This window comes from Dysidea avara, chromosome 4 (assembly GCF_963678975.1).
Source record: "Dysidea avara chromosome 4, odDysAvar1.4, whole genome shotgun sequence".
In the NCBI taxonomy this organism is placed as follows: domain Eukaryota; kingdom Metazoa; phylum Porifera; class Demospongiae; order Dictyoceratida; family Dysideidae; genus Dysidea; species Dysidea avara.
The window spans coordinates 3262445-3282338 of NC_089275.1; the positions used below are offsets into that span (position 1 = coordinate 3262445).

The window sequence follows — 19894 nt, forward strand, 5'->3', positions numbered from 1 at the left end:
ACCAGTTAGGCACTGGAGCAGGGGCTGGAGGGTGTACACAGAAGGCAGAGCCTGTTCGAGGTGTTACATTGCCGGCTTCTGCAAGTTTCCGGTACGTTTCCTCACACGTGTAATCCGAGGTGTAAGCCGAGGTGGGATCAGAAGGAGCCGATGTCAGAGCTGGTTAAGAAATAGTAACATGTGCATTAAATAAAATTACAAAGCACGTGAAAGTCAGTATACGTACATTTCACAGTATACGTGAAGTTGATGCCGCGATGCCGCGATGCCGCGATGCCGCGATGCCGCGATGCCGCGATGCCGCGATGCCGCGATGCCGCGATGCCGCGATGCCGCGATGCCGCGATGCCGCGATGCCGATGCCCAAACCACGTCCTTCAACTAATTGAGACTAATATAGATTGAATTGGAGATCATGGCTATGAGAGGGTATGACTGCACATTCATAAGTGACGTACCTGATCGTCTCGTGTTCAATATGTCAACTAGCTAGTCGAGATCCTCACCTCAGTGTGTGCTGTGGACACATTTTCTGTAAGAGCTGTGTTGATGGAGTGAAGAATTCCTACCAAAGTGATTGCCCAATGTGTCGTAATGAAGAGTTATCCAGTGTCCTCAACAAGCAAATAGATCGTGAAGTGAAGGGCCTCACCGTACACTGTACCAACAACAAGGATGGGTGTATGTGGAGAGGAGAATTACGACACCTAACAGCACATAGGAGAACTTGTAATTATGAATTGGTGCAGTGTGAATATCATGGGATTGGCTGTGAGAAGGAGCTGTATCGTGAGAATCTAAAAGATCACAACAAAAGGAGCGCTGAAGAACATTTGGCAATGAGTGTGAGAAAGTTAAAGAATCTTGAACATATCACACATCAGCTATCAATGGGAAATATGATAAGAAACAGGTCTATGCAGTTAGACGCATTGTCAATGATGATGGAAACATCAGGTGATCTGGCATGTCCTGTGATTTTGAAGGTGCCGGAATTTACCAGAAAGAAGACCTATAACAAATTGTATAGTAACTCCTTTTACTCTCATAAGAAGGGATACAAAATGTGTCTGTGTGTTTATCCTGTGGGTAATGGTGAAGGTAAAGGTACTGACCTGTCTGTGGCCCTGTTCCTCATGAAGGGTCCACATGATGATGAGCTAACGTGGCCACTGAGGGGAAAGTTTGAGGTTAAGTTGCTAAACCAGATGAGTGACCGTCAGCATTATTCACATACAATAGATTACGAGGATGCTGATGATGAATGTACTGGTAGAGTCACTGATGGTGACAGAGCTACTGGAGGGTGGGGTATTATAGATTTCATTTCAAATGAAAATCTCTACAAGGTCACTCCCTCAAGTCAGTATCTCAAAGATGATTGTATCTTCCTACAAGTTAGCAAACTGTAGTCACATGTCATAACATACAGTGTAGCTTTAGCTCTAGGACCATTAGAGTGACAAATATTAATAGCGTAAGGAGGGCAACTTTTGTATGATGGAAAATGTCATGTTTGCATGTATGTATGTACTTAGGCCATACCTATTTGTAAATTTATTGTTTGGATTCAGTCTGCCTACAACTTTATCAATAACTAGGGGTCACAATTTAAAGGTATTTAAACCTCAAGGAACATCAAGAGTGAGATCTACTTTTTCATTGTACGTACAAACTGCCAACAGTTTATCTTATTGCACCCACACTGCTGGTCCACTTTGTTGTATGATTATTAATTAGTTGATTATATTATTGTATACTTTAGTCAGTACAAAGTTTAATTGTAAATTTGTTTTTGTATAGATCAGGCTTTACAGGTTCCTTGAGCCTTCTTTACCTATAATACTGAAATAGAATAATAACGTTGTGACATAGTGTTGTTTTAGTAAGGACTTTTAGTTTCAGTTTTAGTTATAGTCAGTTTCGTCAATTTTAGTTTTAGTTATAGTAATCTTTTAGTTATAGTCATATAGTCGGTACGCGTTCACTTGAGCGCTACTAAATGTGCGGGCAGCTGGCCCATGTAACAAGAGTTATTAACAAGAAACAAGGGCTCAGGTGAACGTGAACAGACTATAGCTTTAGTAACATTTCTAAAAATGTTTTAGTTTTAGTTATAGTAATACCAAGTAATACGTTCTGTTGTATTTTAGTTTAGATTTAGTTTTAGTTATAATATAGATTTGCTTTTAGTTATAGTTTTAGTTAACTAATACATATTTGCCTTACTAAAAGTACTTTTAGTTTTAGTTATAGTTATCTAAAACAACATATACACTAGTCGTGACACATAATTAAACTTGCATGTAATTTTTACACAATGATCGCGATACTCTAATAGAACAGTCATTTGTTCTAATTTTGATCTTGTAGTAAAAGCACACTAGCTACAAAGTTTAGTAATGTATTTTGAAATTTGTCTATCCCCACTACTGAAATATGTTACTGTATACGAAACTCAAGCCAAAACCTTTACTGTGCTATATACGTATCAGCTACTAGCTATATATATTTGACATGCCTGCAGAGAGTGCTGTTTGAATTTTTTATCCAACGTACTGACCGACATAAAACAAAATCCGAGCAGCAACTTCTCTAATATTTATACGGCCTTAGCAAGATGTCGGAAAATATATGATGGTACATTTTACACAGAGGAGGTTGGATGCGCTTTAAGCGCCACTAAAACAAATTACACAAAATCCCTCTTGTCGAAGAAGTTAATCCATCATGATCTCAGAATTAACTCACTGAATCATTTCAAGTTTCGTTTGAGAATATGTACGTGCAGGCTGGTGAAGTAGTGTACACCAAACCGCAACTTATTAATTTCACCCGGACTTCAATCACTGGTTACAAAACAAAGCACATTGACTTGAAGCTTACATGAAGGACGATCTGAATATTTAATGATCCCCAGCGAACCCCACCATTTTTCAGTTTTGTATTGCGACTATTGACGATCACGTAAAATACCAAATCAAAGAATGCAATTAAGGGATGGCTCACGTGAATGCGTCCAACCTCCTCTGGTATGTACACAATGGTAAGATAAATTTGTAGTTATATAGCTACTATATGTAAGTACTGTTCTCACTTCTCTTATACGTGTAAGCTTGATGAAGGTTGTGCTCAAGAGCTGACTCTTTCATTTATTAAAATAATTGAAATGCTGACTGCTTTATTAGAGTATCTCAATCCTATTTCTGTAAAGATTAGTCAAGAAACAGTTGTTGTGTGTTCAAATGCAGTAGTAATGCATAGTGCGCGTTGGCATAATCAATGCAAGTCTACATAGGTTGGTGACAAAACCATCATTGTAATGTTGTATCCATGGTAACTGACATCATCATGGTTTTGTACAACATCAAATTTATTTAGTGTGACGTGCCTTGCAATTTGGTAACTATCTGTATGTGGGTTACTGGTCTAACATTATTTGGATACATGTACAAAGCTGATCACTTTGTCAAAGATGGTGGTCTGAGATCTTGAGATTTGTGCCGGATATATGTATATGATTTGGAACACCTCTATAACATCAGTTATATTGAAAATGATAGATCTCAGTTTTGGAGGGAGTTATAGATGTTATAATGCATTGTTCACATATTGAGATATTATTACACTAACAAGCTAAGTGTGACTTGTCTCAATTAAGGGCACTTACCCGATAACAGAGATATCAAAATAACACTACAGACAAGTGCAACCAATTTTTTTACTCGTATAGGTTTAATAATGAATGTGGAACTGTTGTGTCAGTAGAAATTTGGGGCTGGAATACTTTTCATATCAAATTTGATCTTAATCACCAACTTATGGTGCTTTTGATGTTACCTAGTTTATGTTTAGCATGCTGCAATTCCCATGTTTTCTAAAAATATCTTACAGGCCAGTGTTTGAACCAGGGACCTCAATACTGAAAACCCAAATCCTTAACCAGTGAGCCGCTGCTATCACAGCTGTTTACCTCACTTAATTTCTATTTTGTAAATGAAGATTCTACTCAAAAGTAAAAGTTCATAATTTCATAGATCTATCAATGAAAAATCTAGATTGTTCTAGAACATTATTCTATTTGTGTGTTCTATTAAAACTCCTTGTGTGCTCTATACATTACACAAGTAATCAAATAAACTCTGTAATGTAATACAATACTATTGCAACTTCTCTATAGTGTTCCATTGAATCAAAGCTGATATTATAGCCATTTTGTTATACAGATTGGTGGGGTAGTACACTACCATTATGACCTACTCGCACCAATCGTCATCATAAGTGCTATTCTAGCACAGGATTTGCTTTGTTAAATTGAGCAACTGTAACTTGCTAAATCAAGATACTCTAATAGAATGTAAGATCACTGCAAAATCTTAATAGACAAATAGTATAATCAAACTTGGAAGGAATTTACTTTATTATAAAACACTATTGCAAACAAATACAGGCACTATATAATACTACTTTCAGGAGCATGTCTAGGATTTTTCAAAGGGGGCTTCCACGGAAAGTAGATCCAGGATGTAGGGTCTGGGGTTCAAGCTTCCAGAAGATTTAATTTTACAGATTGTCAAATGCCAGTAGACTGAGTGCTAAACACAGTAAAAAAACTAGTGAAGGTCACTAAACTAGTGAAGGTCACTAGTGAGGTCCTGATATTCCTAGCAAGCTAAGTGTACCCATGGAATAGTGCTGCAGATGCAAGTTTTAACACTAAGCAACTGTAGGATAGTGTTACATGAGGTGACTGTTCTATTAAAGTATTTTCACTGACTGCTCTGTTAGAGTATCTCAATCTTTTTTTTTTTTTTTTGGGGGGGGGGGGGGGGGGGGGAGACTGTGCTCCACAGATCAGCACTGTATAAATGATGTAGATTGATGTACTTGTGCTGATGTTGTGTTTGCCAACAAATTAAATCAGCAGCAACACATGCACTGGCCTGAGCTTTTCTTGCCAATTGCTACTGACAACATCAGTGGGAGTTCCCTGAAACAACTGGAACCCCCCTCGGCACATCCCTGACTTTATATAGCCAAGGACAATCCCAGATTGGAACAATTTAGATATTGAGGACCTATCATTTAAATGTTTCGTACTTGTACAGTTCTTGTTAAATTACTACCGTGATTTTTATACATTCGCATTTTACCCTTAATGAGTTTTGCTAATCAATAAATAAATAATAAACAAGCAAGCACAAAATTATATCAGTATAAATTGGCTTTGGTATCAGATCGGCAGGTATTTTATTGGTAGAGTAGTAGTTTGTCTTCTGTAGATGAGAATAACAATGATTTGTGTAAAGACCAACCTCAAAGCCAGTTTATAGTTGGCTTTGGGGTATATCTAATCCACACAAAAACAGCCAAGCTGTATAAAAAGGGTGTGGCCTTCAAAGGCCTGGGCGAAAAAAGTTGTGAAATCAAAGGTGGCGGCCATGAAATGGCTGCAATGGTGTTAATGATAATGCATTTTAATAGTACATAGACCAAACTCTTTCTATATAGCTTGGCTGTTTTTGTGTGGATAGATTGTTACTTGTGGAAATTTAGTAATATTATATGCTAATCTACAATAGAGTCATGTCAGATAGCAGCTATCTCACTGCTCTATTAGTTACTGTCTAGTAAGACCACATCGATTTCTTCTACAGTATAGCATGGCATTATTATCCACACAAAACAGCTAAGCTATGAAGAAAGGCCTAGGGTGCAAGTTTGAAAAGGTTGGGTGAAAAAGTTGTGAAATCAAAAAGGTGGTACTAATAAATGATTGCAGCGATTTCATTTCACAACTTATCCATCCAGGCTTTTGAAGACCAGATCCTTTTTTCACAACAGTGTGACTGTTTTCACTTTTTTGTACTTATAAGGCCCCCAAGCCAACCTATGGCTGACTTTAAGATTTATTTTTACCCATGTTTTCTTATCAACAGACACAATGATGATTATCGAAGACAGAAGTTATAATTGTAATATTACTGTAACAGAGTGAACATTTCAGTGATAGCAGTCGCTCAGTGCATGGTTAAGGATCTATAGGTGTTAGGTGTAGAGGTCCGCTATTAAACCTGGGAAGTTGATGTTTTTGTGCACTTTTAATATAATTTATATAATCACTCTGGTGACTGAGTTCTTGGACCCGCAATTTTATACTTGTTTAGTTATTACTTTGGTCGTAATAGTCATTGGAAAGAAGAGTGTTGCGTCAACTTCAGCAACTTACTATATTGTAACCCGACAAATAATCATGCACTAGTGCTACTTATTATTGTTACAGCTTTACAGTGGCCAGCACTGAAGATCTGACAACAACATGTGCTGCAGCCTTTGGATTACCCTAACCTAACAAACAGGAACCAGAAACTTAAACATCACTTATAACCTATAGCTAGTAGCTAACAATAAGGTGAAACAGAAAATGGGACAAAAAAAGAAAAAATCCCTCCTACCCCAGCAGACCACCCAATGTCTAGTCAGGCGCCACACTCAGCTTCCTCCAGGAGAGACAGATTTTCTTCCTTTACACCTAAGTATTTATTAAAAGCAGTTCAGAATTTGACAAAATACCAACACAAGTTATCATGGGTATTAAGTGAAGCAGTATTGTTTGTAGAACAACATATCCAAAATCCACTTTGGGGAATTATTTTTGTTCAATACTTATATACAAAAGCACCAAGTAACAATACTCTAATAGAGCAGTCAACCTGTAATAGAGCAGTCAATTACCTTAAAAGAATAGTCGCATTAGTTACATCTTTACTAAGCTCTCTTGAGAAGTTCTGATTCAGTAATATCATTAGCTGTTACAGGTTGACTTGAATTCTTTCATAACATCATTAGCACTGAGCTTATCTTCTGAAAATGCTATTTCTGATGTTAGATTGTCACCTCAGGCTTCACAGTCATTTCCTCAGTGTAAATATCTTTTCTTGATGTGGTAGTACTGCCAACATTAAATTGTTGTCAAAAGCAGCCTCCACTCAGAAATACCCACACAGTTCCCTAAACATCGATCCAGATGTAAAGCTACAAAGTCTACAAACTATAATTATTAGTAATGTCAGTCATTAATTCTGTTTCAGGGCAGGACCAGCTTACACAAACAAATATATCGAGATCAAACAGGTGTATTTGTTTCTCCCTGGAAGGTGAGCATCAAAGCTAGCTTTTTCCCAACATACTGTGAACATATTCCAAATTAAATAAGAAATCATAATTTTGGGGTAAAGTGCTGGAAGGAATTTACACTTGTGTAGGAAGCATGGTTCCTACATGTATACAGAAAATTTGCAGAATTTTGTAGGAAATATTCTCACTCTGTTGAATTTTGTAAGAATGATTCCTACACATGGCACAAAGTGTAAGACATCTTCTTGCAGTGTAGGAATAATTCCTACAAGTGATTCCTACAAGTGTAGCAATAATTCCCACAAGTGTAGGAATCATTCCTACACAATATGTCATGTGTAGGAATCTTTCTTACAAAATTCAACGGTGTGGGAATATTTCCTACAAAATTTCTCAATGTTACCATACATGTGTAGGAACCATGTTTCTTACACAAGGGTAAAATTTGGTACATCACAGAAAATTTGCTACGTTTTAAGAAAAAACTTGCCACATCTTAAAATTTTGGCTTCTTGTTTAGTTTGGTGGCATGAAATTTTATTTCCAATTAAATGCAAACAACCACTTGCCATGTATGATAAGGTGCTACATCCTAAGATTTCTAATTGATAGGTGTCTTGCAGATACGTTTGGTTAAGTGGGTAAAAACCATTGAGTGTGCATGTTCTTCACCATACTTTATTCCATTACTGTAATTGTTTTATCATTTTGGAACCTTACATGCAGACAACATTAATAACTCTTTGAAGTTCCTCTCATAGCATCTTCTAAATACAGTGTAAGTGCTATGATATTGACATTGTTACACCTCACTGAAGTGACATTGTTGCACAAGTTCTAAGAAATTTGTAGCCGTCATATCAAGTCAAGTGGGTGTAAGTACATGTTTCAAAGATAGATGCATTAATTGGTCATAAATTAAATTCGCCTGGATATTGGATTCTACTTCTTCTGATACCAAAACCTAGCCACAAAGAGTGAAACAAGCAGACCTAAAGGTGGAGCCGTTTGAAAAAAAAAAACACGACAATGCAAAGCTTATAACAGGTCAGTGAAGGTGTACCCATACTTGTGGTAGCCTTGTACTATATTTCTCTTCCAAAGACAAAAGGGAAAACAGGGCTGGATCTAGCACTCCAAAAAATTGGGGTACTGGAATGCCTACTACATTGGGGGCAGAGGCAGAGGAGGTTCTATGTGCTCCGAGCACCACCTAAATTTATTGCCCTAATAGCATTCTTTTGTTTGAAATTTCATGTGATCCTTATTAATAGTCCCAATATACAAAACTAATTAAGAAACAATGGAGTTTGTTGCGATTCGGTATTCAGATTATGTTTCACATAAGCTTTAAGGTAAGGCCAAACCAAGTTGATTCCTAGATTCCCATTTCTGCCCACTTGCTTTAGTGGAAGCCCCAGAAAATTTTCATCATGTGGCTTTTCCCAATGGAATTTAAAATATTCACATAATTTTCATTATTGCATTAGTGTTTTTACTCAAGGTTTTAGCAATAATGAATAATGGCCGCCCACCCACATTTGTTTAGAAAATGCTTGAAATGGGAATTTAGGAATCAACCTAATGTATTTAATTAAGTGCTTGGGTTTGGGGGTGAAACTGAAAAGTTGCGGTTTGGTTGTATAATTCCTCCAGAATTTTCATGTAATATATAACAGAATAATGTTGTTTCACAGGACCGAGATCAACATACACTAAAACAAGTAGCATGTACAACCTCCTCTAACAGTGGGATATGCTTATAATCACATAAGACTACAACATGTGTGTATAGTTTTGATAGTATTTTGTGCTGGTTCAAGGGTAGTCACTCACAAAGCTAGGGTTTGCAAAAGAGATGAAGAATTTGATCATCAACTTGATTATATAAGTATGAAGGAAAAGGCTACCATAATAATATATTATTATGTACATGCATTGATTAATTCAGCTGGAATGGAATGAATACATGCGTGTTTGCAAGTGCAGATATTCAAAAAATCAATACATGCCGTGATTGGTTAGTGTGTGCATGGTCATGATACTTCACCTCCAATATATGTACATAGTAGGGCTGCAATGAATGTCAAACTTAGTATCCGGATATTTGGAAGTCTTAACAAACGAATACTGAACTATTTGGTAACATTTATATTAATGCAAAAATGCTATAATATGCAAATTAATGGTAGCTGTCTTTATTATCAGTTTACATAGCAGAACAGGCCATCTTGTAGAAATATAGCTGGTAACTAATTCCATTTTCACTGTACATACTTGTAATTTACTATTAAACGAATATCCAAATGGTAAATTTAGTATCCGGATCTTATTTGAACGAATTGAATATTTTGTTGCAGCCCTAGTACGTAGTGAGTAAATATATATATATATATATATATATATATATATATATACATGTTCCCAGCTATGTAATTATTGTCATTGTACGTACATGTGACGTCCCATCAGTGCTAAAAATGATTATAAAATCAATTTACGTATACAGAATTTAAATATCACACACAGTTACTGATTGCTGCACAATATAGTGTGACCAGTCTTGGTCAAATCTGTTCTATATAAACTACTTTAATTCATTGTATACATATGTAATATGTAGAGTAAGTATGTACATGCTTATGTGCAAACCATGTTGCATACCAGGGGCAGATACAGGGGGGGTCAAAGGGGGCTCTTGACCCCCCTCCAAAATTTTTTAGTATACCAAGATCGAGATACTCTAATAGAGCAGTCACTCTAATAAAGTAGTCACAGTATTAGAACAGTGTGTAGTGAGCTATCTAAGGATTTTTATGTACTTCATCAGCTATAAATGCGTGGTTGGTGAGGTGGGTAGCTATTGCCAGCTGGCTGTTACCTTTTTTTTTTTGTCTCACCTTATCAAACCAGAGACAATGTAGTGCCTCAGTTCATTTTTGACCCCCCCTTTCCATAAGTCTGGATCCGCCCCTGTTGCATACACACATACAATGGTAACATTTCAGTAGAATTATTCCTTTTCTCTTGTCTTTTCACCACAAAAGTTTCAGCCTTCTGTCCTGATAGTAGCTGCTGGCTCACCGCAAAAGGTCAACACCTTCTCCTCTTTGTCTTGTACACTCACTCCTTGGGATTAAATTTCAAAGGATAATTTTTTTGTTATTGGCATGCAGTCGAGAAAAGTATGCTTTATGTATCAACTTTGTTAGGTTCTGGGATTTTATATGTAACTTCTAGCTACCTATATGGCAATACATTCCCCTTTCCGACTTCATATATAATTGCGAGGTGCCAGAAACCACATAGAACATGAGCCTCTGTCTAAGTGTAAAGGTTTGATGGTCCAACCTATGGAAGTGTGGCATGTAGCATTGAGCAATGGCATTCCATACTTGTTCTCATTTATCCCGTTTTATAAGAAGACTCTGTTTGTCTGACACCTAGGCAGTTGCATTGATTGTATTGACACAACTCTCTAAAAAGCTGACAATAACAAGTTGGGCCCTCCCTCACAAATAGTAGTTTTGTACATATGTACTTACATATGCACATGTGTACACACACAAACATATCAAGACTCACGGTAGTGAGTCGCGAGGCCAAGAAGCACAAAGCGCGTGCCCACAATAATAAACATGCAACCACTTCTGTGAGTCATTTACATGAGGGATCGATTATGCAATCTTTTAAAATCCGCATGGCAAAATCTCAGCCCAGCTTAGCTACTAAAAGATTCCACCTCGAAACCAGGGGCATGTAAATGAATAGCTACCACACGAAAAGTCAGGCGAATTGTTGGAGTAGTTTGTTCCATCACCCACTCATTTACCATGCGTTAATTAAATTATTTATTCAAATGTGCATCGTTCTTTTTTTCATTTTCTTCGTCATCGCATCCCATTGAAGCGATTTTCTTTCAACCATGAAGTCGTACTGTAAAAAGGCTGTGGCTTATGGGGTGCCGTTTGTACCAAAATTGTACAAAAATGCCTTATTTATAAACTATAACCATACTTTATAAATCAATGCACTACTTTATAAATCATGAACATATACTTTATAAATCATATGCATGATTTATAAACCATATACCTGATTTATAAACCATATACCTGATTTATAAATCATCGACATACTTTATAAACTATAACATTGATTTATATAAATTATACATGTGATTTGTGAACTATAACACTTATTTGTAAAGTATAAACACTGATTTATAAATTATAATATTAATTTATATATCAATATACTACTTTATAAATCATGTGTATAGTTTATAAATCATGTGTATAGTTTATAAATCATACACATGATTTATAAATCAATAACATACTTTATGAACCATACATGCATAATTTATAAATCATCATAATGATTTATAAATTGTACATGTAAGATTAATAAATCATAAGTATATTTTACAAACCATCATCACGAGTGACTTAGTTTGGTTATTGTTGTATTTTATAAATCATTGTTGTGCTTTATAAATTTAACACATACTTTACAAATCACATGTACAATTTACTTTTGTAAACTAATACTATGATATATAAATCAATAGTGTAATTTAGTAGCCATATGTTGTTGTTTAGTATAGATAGTTAGAATTCATATCAATATTGCTTAGATGTGCATCAAATGGAAAGCATTTGTGGCATGTGATCCAGCACAGGATTCAGCAAACTTAGTACAAGCTTTGGCAGCTGTTGTGAACACTTGCACTAATGAGAGCAACCTGGCAAAGTGGAGTATCACCATTACCAATGCCCCTGCCATCGTTATGGGTAACTCCCCTGCCAGTAATTCCACTAATTATGCCACTCTTGCTGGCTACTCTTACACGGTGTAGGATTTGGGCTCAAGACAGTCAGTGACAACAGTGGCATAATTGGTGACAACAGTGGCATAGTTGGTGGGACCACTGGCAGGGGCATTGGTAATGGTGATATACTCCACTTTGCCATGCAGGTTGCTCTCATTAGTGCAAGTGCTCACAACAGCTGCCAAAGCTTGTACTAAGTGTGCTGAATCCTGTGCTGGATCACATGCCACAAATGCTTTCCATTTGATGCACATCTAAGCAATATTGATATGAATTCTAACTATCGATACTAAACAACAACATATGGCTACTAAATTACACTATTGATTTATATATCATAGTATTAGTTTACAAAAGTAAATTGTACATGTGATTTGTAAAGTATGTGTTAAATTTATAAAGCACAACAATGATTTATAAAATACAACAATAACCAAACTAAGTCACTCGTGATGATGGTTTGTAAAATATACTTATGATTTATTAATCTTACATGTACAATTTATAAATCATAATGATGATTTATAAATTATGCATGTATGGTTCATAAAGTATGTTATTGATTTATAAATCATGTGTATGATTTATAAACTATACACATGATTTATAAAGTAGTATATTGATATATAAATTAATATTATAATTTATAAATCAGTGTTTATACTTTACAAATAAGTGTTATAGTTCACAAATCACATGTATAATTTATATAAATCAGTGTTATAGTTTATAAAGTATGTCGATGATTTATAAATCAGGTATATGGTTTATAAATCATGCATATGATTTATAAAGTATATGTTCATGATTTATAAAGTAGTGCATTGATTTATAAAGTATGGTTATAGTTTATAAATAAGGCATTTTTGTACAATTTTGGTACAAACGGCACCCCATAGTGGCTATCAGGGACTTTTTACACAATGTATCTGTACATTTAATTTTGCTAAAAGTTGTTTGTTAGTTTATGAGATCGCTTTTGTGCTCTTTGACGATTCAAACTTGCCACCATGACGTCAAGGTGTGAGGCGCCCGCCTCAATTCCTAAACCTAAACAGTGTGGAAGTGGGCAAGGTCATTAGCCATAGCGAGCTGGCTGATTTGATAGACACGTGCACTGTGCTGTCAACTCTTGTGAGCAGTCATTGATTTGTTTTAATTTCGCCACGGTATGCCTCCACTGACTCGTCAACGTGACTCCGGCCCATGCAGGGCCGTACATAGCTATAGCCAGCTGTTTCATACCCACTGTAGTGATACAGTTGAAGTAATTTACTGCTACATTACCCGTGCACGTCTCTAATCCCGCCCCAGCCCTTCAGTGCCTGTGAAACTTCAGTGTTGACTTAAAAAGCCAGCATCAGCGCATCACCTTTCAGTCACAGCATTTTGTAGACTCTCATGCAACCACCCACAATCATAGAAACTCTTTAATGATAGCATGATATATTGTAATAGTAAATATTTACATTATGATGATCCCATGAAATTTAAAAAAAAAAAGACTACAATAGCACAAGAAGCCAGATACACTAGTGTTTGGCTATGAAATACCACCAAGAGTTCATAATATAGTAGTGGGGTCTTGGTACCACATATTTTTTCTTCACCGTTTGCGTGATTTGTCCATTGACCATAAACTCACCCGCCAACAGTCACAACATCAGTATCCACCCTGCATATACAGAAAGGGATACAGTATGGTAAGGCACAGCTAACTAAAAACATGTAATCGTAGTCAGACTAACATGTCAACAAACACTTACTTCCAATATTATGATTATTATTAAAGTGAGCATCCAATATAGCCATTCCCAAGATGTATTCAGCATACTGCAGCAATTGATGACCAATTTTGGAATATATTATTTGACTTGTTTTGTGGTTCTCACCTACATTGTTGACATAACAATTTTTGTTGCTAGGAGACATATAAACTAGGAGGGACTAGTGTTTATAGCATAATGGTAAACAAGTTACAACAGCAAAGGAAATTTTAATAAACTATAGCAGTGATTGGATAGTTGATAGATAAAAGTAGAAGACAATTTGTAGTTTTTCCAGTCCTGATTGTTTGAGAATAAGTACATTAGCTGCTATAAGCATGAAAACAGCAAGACAGACTAAATTTCAACACAAGGTTTATGATGCAAACTCATTATGCTCCTACAATGTGTTAGCCTACCACCCCCTTAGATGTAAGTGTAGTGGCTTTACAAGGCGAATTGACATGAAACTGCTGCTTCACTATGGGGCATTTGACAATCATTCATTAAGCACCCAAGTATTTTTTCTACGCTGTCAAATCCCCCATGTTGCAACTGGAGCCAATGGTGGGGATTTAACACAATAGGTTTGTCCTACCATGGGGCATTTAACATTCGGTTGTGCCCACTATAGCCCTATATATGCCCGAAGGGGGGGGGTTATAATATGGTACATCTACTGGGGTAAGTAGACTAAGCCTATACCTTGCGGGCCTAAGCATGTTCCTATCCTGTTTTGAAAAAATAGCCTGCCCCTAACTGGAGTTTGCCTGACACCTTCAGCATCACAAAAAGCTATCTAAAACGGTTAATTTAGCTTTGACCATTGGCAAACCACAACACTCAACAATTATATCAGAGTATACATAACTCTATATATCTGCCCAGTTACTATATAGTAGGGTCCATGGTTGTCTCAGATCTGCACATATCATCATCACATCAATCGATTGATGCATAGTAATTATGGTAGCTATACTGTATGTACGCATTGAGCTGAGCCCTCAAAAATATTAACTTATTAGTTTTGTAGTATTGACTTACTTGCTAATCATTCAAATGCCTGACACATTATTTATAGCCAAAGATTTCACCATACATTAGAGGAAGCCATAAAAATATATAGCCTTTCCTGAACTGTTGATGGAGGCATTTGTCTGTTCTTGATAACTTCATTGTCATCGCCAACCATCTGGTTGGTTGAAACGTTGAGAAAAAGTCTTTCATTTTTAGCTATTTTCTCACTAGGGTTCAGCTCAACTTGTTCGCGGTCTGACCCACACAGCTGCTAGAACAAGCCAGCTGCAAGGATCTGGCCTACAAAAGCATATATATATAATCCCAGGAGGCTACTACGGCATGAGGGATTCCTGTCTAAAATTACGACGGTAGTTATATATCCATTTACAATGACTCATACACGAACTTACTCGGCAATTCGCTGGGAGAATAGTGTAATGCATTCAGCACCTTCATGTCCATTCCAAGGCATACATTCAGCAACAACTCGCAGCCGATTTGTCTCCACTTGTTACGCACACAGACTAGTTATATCACCAACCCACCGCTTCAGGAAGAACCATTAAGATGGTAGCCTCGACTTTGTCACTATCCCCGGTTCTTATTTTCACGTGAAACATCACGCAAAATATCACGTGAGTCCTTGAGAGAAATTTGAACGGTTTGAACGAGTTTTCTCTTAGCAAGTCACTTTTAGTAGCACTTATAAACACTGAACTTGAAGCTTTTGCTACTGATTTAGCTAGCTAATCTGATACTGAAGCTGTTATTATGCATGCATGCACAGTGTCTCCTATGTAATATAATAGCTAGCCAATCTTCAGTAATTGTATGTTCTCCATTCAACAAAAAGTAGTGATATCCTGTGCCAAAAACAGCCCAGCTGTAAAAAAAGGCGGGGCCAAGAATGCACAAGTACATGTTCATGGAGTAACTACAACCAAAAGACATGATATCAAAATCTGGCCAAGAAAGCATTTACAGTATAGGCACTTTTATGCATTTGTTTTCTATATGCTCACATTATCACATCCAGCTAGCTGTACATGTGTGCTTACAATATAAACAATACTACTGAGACAATAAAAGATGATTACACTGCATTATTACCAACATTAATTTAACTAAAAATTTACAATTGGTTTCTACTTGGCCATCTTTTTGCACTGTATATTAAAATAAAAAGATGGCTAAGTAGAAACCAATTGTAAATTTTTAGTTAAATTAATTTTGGTAACAATGCAGTGTAATTATCTTTTATCGTTTCAGTAGTATTGTTTATATTGCAAGCACACATGTACAGCTAGCTGGATGTGATAATGTGAAGCATATAGAAAATGAATGCATGAAAGTGCCTATACTGTAAATGCTTTCTTGGCCAGATTTTGATATCATGTCTTTTGGTTGTAGTTACTCCGTGAACATGTACTTGTGCATTCTTGGCCTCGCCTTTTTTTATAGCTGGGCTGTTTTTGGCACAGTAAATATTACGCGCACCTTGCTTAAAATGCTGTTGCTGCTGCTACCAGCACTGATGTCACTGGTCATGCATCGTCACTGTCAGGAGGAAGGAACAAGGAGGATACACACACAGATTTTGTAATGGCAAAGTATCTACATGTAAGTAATCATACATACGTGTGCAATACTAGGATGTATGGTACTGACAATGGTGCCGCACAGGAAACAATTCGCAGTAATTGTAACTCTAGACAGGGAATCTACTCAGTAACTAAATACTGATTTTCAGTGGAGCAGAACAAGTACACACTGTACAACACACACACACCTAAATGACAAATGAAATAATTGATATACATGCACACACTTTTAAAAGATAACAAAGTAGTAGTCTTCAATGCACCATAGCTAGACACTAGTAATGTGCAATAAGTGATATATATCGATATATCGTGATAAAATTTTCTATATCGTGATATGATATAGAATCTTTATATAGTGATATAATCCTAGGTATAGATTTTAGCTACAATAAGAGAAAAATGTACCCAAGATGTCATTGTACACAGTACTTTTTTGATAAAGAGCTTGTAAAGTTGTATGCTAGTCATGTACCATGTTGTATTGTACTTTTACAGTACAAGTGTCATTCTGTAAATACACAGCTAAGTGATGAGTTGTATATAGTATCGTGATATGTTGTGTGTAATAATTGTGATAGGAAAGTATCCTACTTCGCACACCATTACTAGGCACGTATGGTCCTAAAAACAGATAGTTTAATTTCATGGACAAACGGTCACACTTCACTCAAACTCCACTTTCAGCTGCAATCACCAAGTCATAGTAGATAGGTAACATACGACAGGAAATTTGACAGAAGAAAAGATGGTGACTTGATGAAATGCAATAAAATTATCACCTGGGTGTCCAGATCTATATATGATTTGTTCCATCATATACAGAAGCTACATTAGACTAGTGACCAGTACTGAAAGTATGACAGCAACTTGTGCTGCATCCTTAATCTAATTACAAGGACTAAGATTTAAAATTAATGACTTATGGCTAATAAGGTGTATCTAATTTTCATAAGGTGGTCAGTATACAGACCAAGACAGCACTACCATGACTGAGGGTCACCTGTTCACATCAGCAAACTTGAGTACTGATCTCACATGCATTAAACTACCTTCTCAGTAGGGCCACCTATGCCCAGTGGGAAGAGATATTGAGTCAGTGAATTCAGTTACTGCACTAGCACACTTAATGTGAAATGCACATTACTTTTGATCTGGGGTTTGAGTCCCCAATCACATCCATGTAATGCACTTATCACCAGCCCCAACAATCTTACTAATATGATAATTTTGACTGGGAGATTAGACATTTACACCCCCTGCCTCACTCCTCAGTGGTACAATGACTTTTCCAAGTCCTACAGAAATACTTCTTAGACATGGTAGGGGTTTGGCAAGCTTCTTCACCCCAATGCTGAGAATTTGACAATAGATATTGTCTAATTTGTCATACAATCAGAGGGTGGGGGGATGATTTATTTATTTATTATCAACTTTACCAGTTAGCCACTGGACGGCGAACAAATGTCATTGATGGGTGCAGGATTATGGTGAGTACAGTAGGGACAAAAATCGACCAGCACGAGTCAGTGTATACGAAACACTAAATTATAGTATATATTAGCAACTCACTGATGATAGGAAACCTGCTTAAGGAGTAAGACGTCATGATTACTGCCGAGCGCACCTTGTAAAGTCCCCATAAAGTCACACGAGTCGGCTCACGTGCCTGTGCAAAGTCTGTACATAACGAGATTCTTTTTGTGTGATTCGCCTTGGTAGTAAGATGTGCTATTCTTAAATGCAGGGGCAGATCCAGGGGGGGTTCAAAGGGTTCCATGGAACCCCCCTTTTGAGCGAGCCTGTCTTACTCGAGATAATCTAATAGAGCAGTCAAATCGAGATACTCTAATAGAGCAGTCACAGTAGTCTTTTGAAGAGCAGTGTAGCAAGCTATGTATCTAGTTATAAATAAGGAGGTATAGTTGGTGAGGGCATTTATGGTGAGGGACAGCTATTGTCAGTAGGTGATGACCTTTATTATTATTTTTTTTTGGTCTTCAATTGCAACTCCAAAGTGGAACCCCCCTTTTTCAAAGTCTGGATCCGCCCCTGAAATGTCATTATTGTAATGTCTTCTTTGTAGTATTGTCGCGAATTTTGAAGTCCCCTGCACTGATACTCATGCATGACCCGGCCGCAGCAAGTAGTCTCGCGTGGCCAGACCGCTATTTTGTCTTTGTCATTGGGTAGGGAGAAAAAAGGGTCTGGAACAGTTCGAATCCCACAATCGTCTTGACACGTCACAAGTAGAGTAGTGGTGGTAGTTATGAGACACTTAACTTCAAAGCATTGAAGTTACCTAAAACTGTAACACTGGTATTTCACACTAATACTATGGAAAAGTGTACCCATTAACTACATTAATCTAAAAATTCAAAAAATTTCCTGCTTTGTGGTGGTCTGTATGATAATTTTTCTGGAATACTGTAGATGTGTGTATTATGAGACATATGGGGGTATTATGAGACGCTGTGCTTGAAAGTTGAATAGTTTATAGTTAATTACGGTAGATTTCATATGTAAAGGGTAGCAGGGACACTGCAGACAGTCGAAAAAGATTAGTTGACTTCATATGTCTACTTTACATCTTTGTACTCTTAACTACATAGTGAGTGGTACAAAGAGAATCATCGACAGTATGCCAATATGATGTAGTAAATCCATAGGCGGCGGAAAGGGGGGGGGGCTAGGGGGCTAAAGCCCCCCTTCGGTCTGCTGTGCTGAGGGGGGGCTTAGCCCCCCCTCAGAATGATATCACACCGAAATTATTTTTCTTGAAGACCGTGATAAAGATCGAGATACTCTAATAGAGCAGTCACTCTAATAAAGTAATCAGTGTGTAGCGAGCTATGTAAGGATTTTTATGTAGTTTATCAGCTAGAAATGGTAGCTGGTGAGGTGGAAAACTCTTGTCAGTTGGTTGTGACCTTTGTTTTTTTTTTTTTGGTCTCACCTTACCAAACTATAGAAACAAGTCTGGGTCAGCCCAGCGGAGCCCCCCCTCATATCAACTACTTCCTCCGCCGCTGAGTAAATCTAAGGAGCTATATCATCTCATAATTAGCTTTGTGGTTGACTTCTAATCACTATCTGTGATGATCTGAATAGGTACTATCTCTTTACTCCTAAATCTGCAGGATTTAACCTGCTCAACTGGTTTTAAGCTATGCGACCCATATTACCCCCTGTCCCACAATACCAGCCTCTACTCTATGCAACCCATGCGCTTAAACTCCATTGTAACAAGAATGCCACAGCACAACAATAAACAAAGACTTAGCTTACCTAAACAACTAACATTCGATTCAATCTATTATCGCCTCAAAGGTGATAGGTTTATAAATACGCGCTTGAAATTGATTGACGCAAGCGGCTACTATTTGAAAACGCATCACGTTTCTTTGGTTAACACCCCCGAATTAACCTGGAGTGCCAAGACGAGTGTGGGATTCGAACTGTTCCAGACCCTTTTTTCTCCCTACCCAATGACAAAGAGAAAAAAGCGGTCTGGCCATGTGAGACTACGTAGCAAG

The 19894-nt window shown here is 37.0% G+C and overlaps 1 protein-coding gene and 1 long non-coding RNA gene across 2 annotated transcripts; one reads left to right on the forward strand and one right to left on the reverse strand.

Annotated features, from left to right (window-relative positions):
- The first annotated feature begins 475 nt into the window (after window positions 1-475).
- On the forward strand, window positions 476-1590 carry LOC136254602 (TNF receptor-associated factor 4-like). Its single transcript, XM_066047349.1, has 2 exons — window positions 476-1190; window positions 1243-1590. The coding sequence occupies exons 1-2, from the start codon at window positions 585-587 to the stop codon at window positions 1318-1320; spliced, it is 684 nt and encodes a 227-aa protein (XP_065903421.1). The 5' UTR covers window positions 476-584; the 3' UTR covers window positions 1321-1590.
- Window positions 1591-10122: 8532 nt separating this feature from the next.
- On the reverse strand, window positions 10123-17996 carry LOC136252766 (uncharacterized). The gene is made up of 3 exons (XR_010699782.1): window positions 17931-17996; window positions 16255-16314; window positions 10123-10266 (listed from the first exon to the last, which is right to left on the reverse strand). It is a non-coding gene; the product is annotated as an uncharacterized lncRNA (long non-coding RNA).
- Between the last annotated feature and the right edge of the window lie 1898 nt (window positions 17997-19894).

Coding starts and splice junctions, on each gene's coding strand:
- LOC136254602 (XM_066047349.1), top strand. CDS start 585: ATGTGTCGTAATGAAGAGTTATCCAGTGTCCTCAACAAGCAAATAGAT. Junction 1,191..1,242: donor CACTGAGGGGAAAGTTTGAG/GTTAAGTTGCTA, acceptor CACATACAATAG/ATTACGAGGATGCTGATGAT.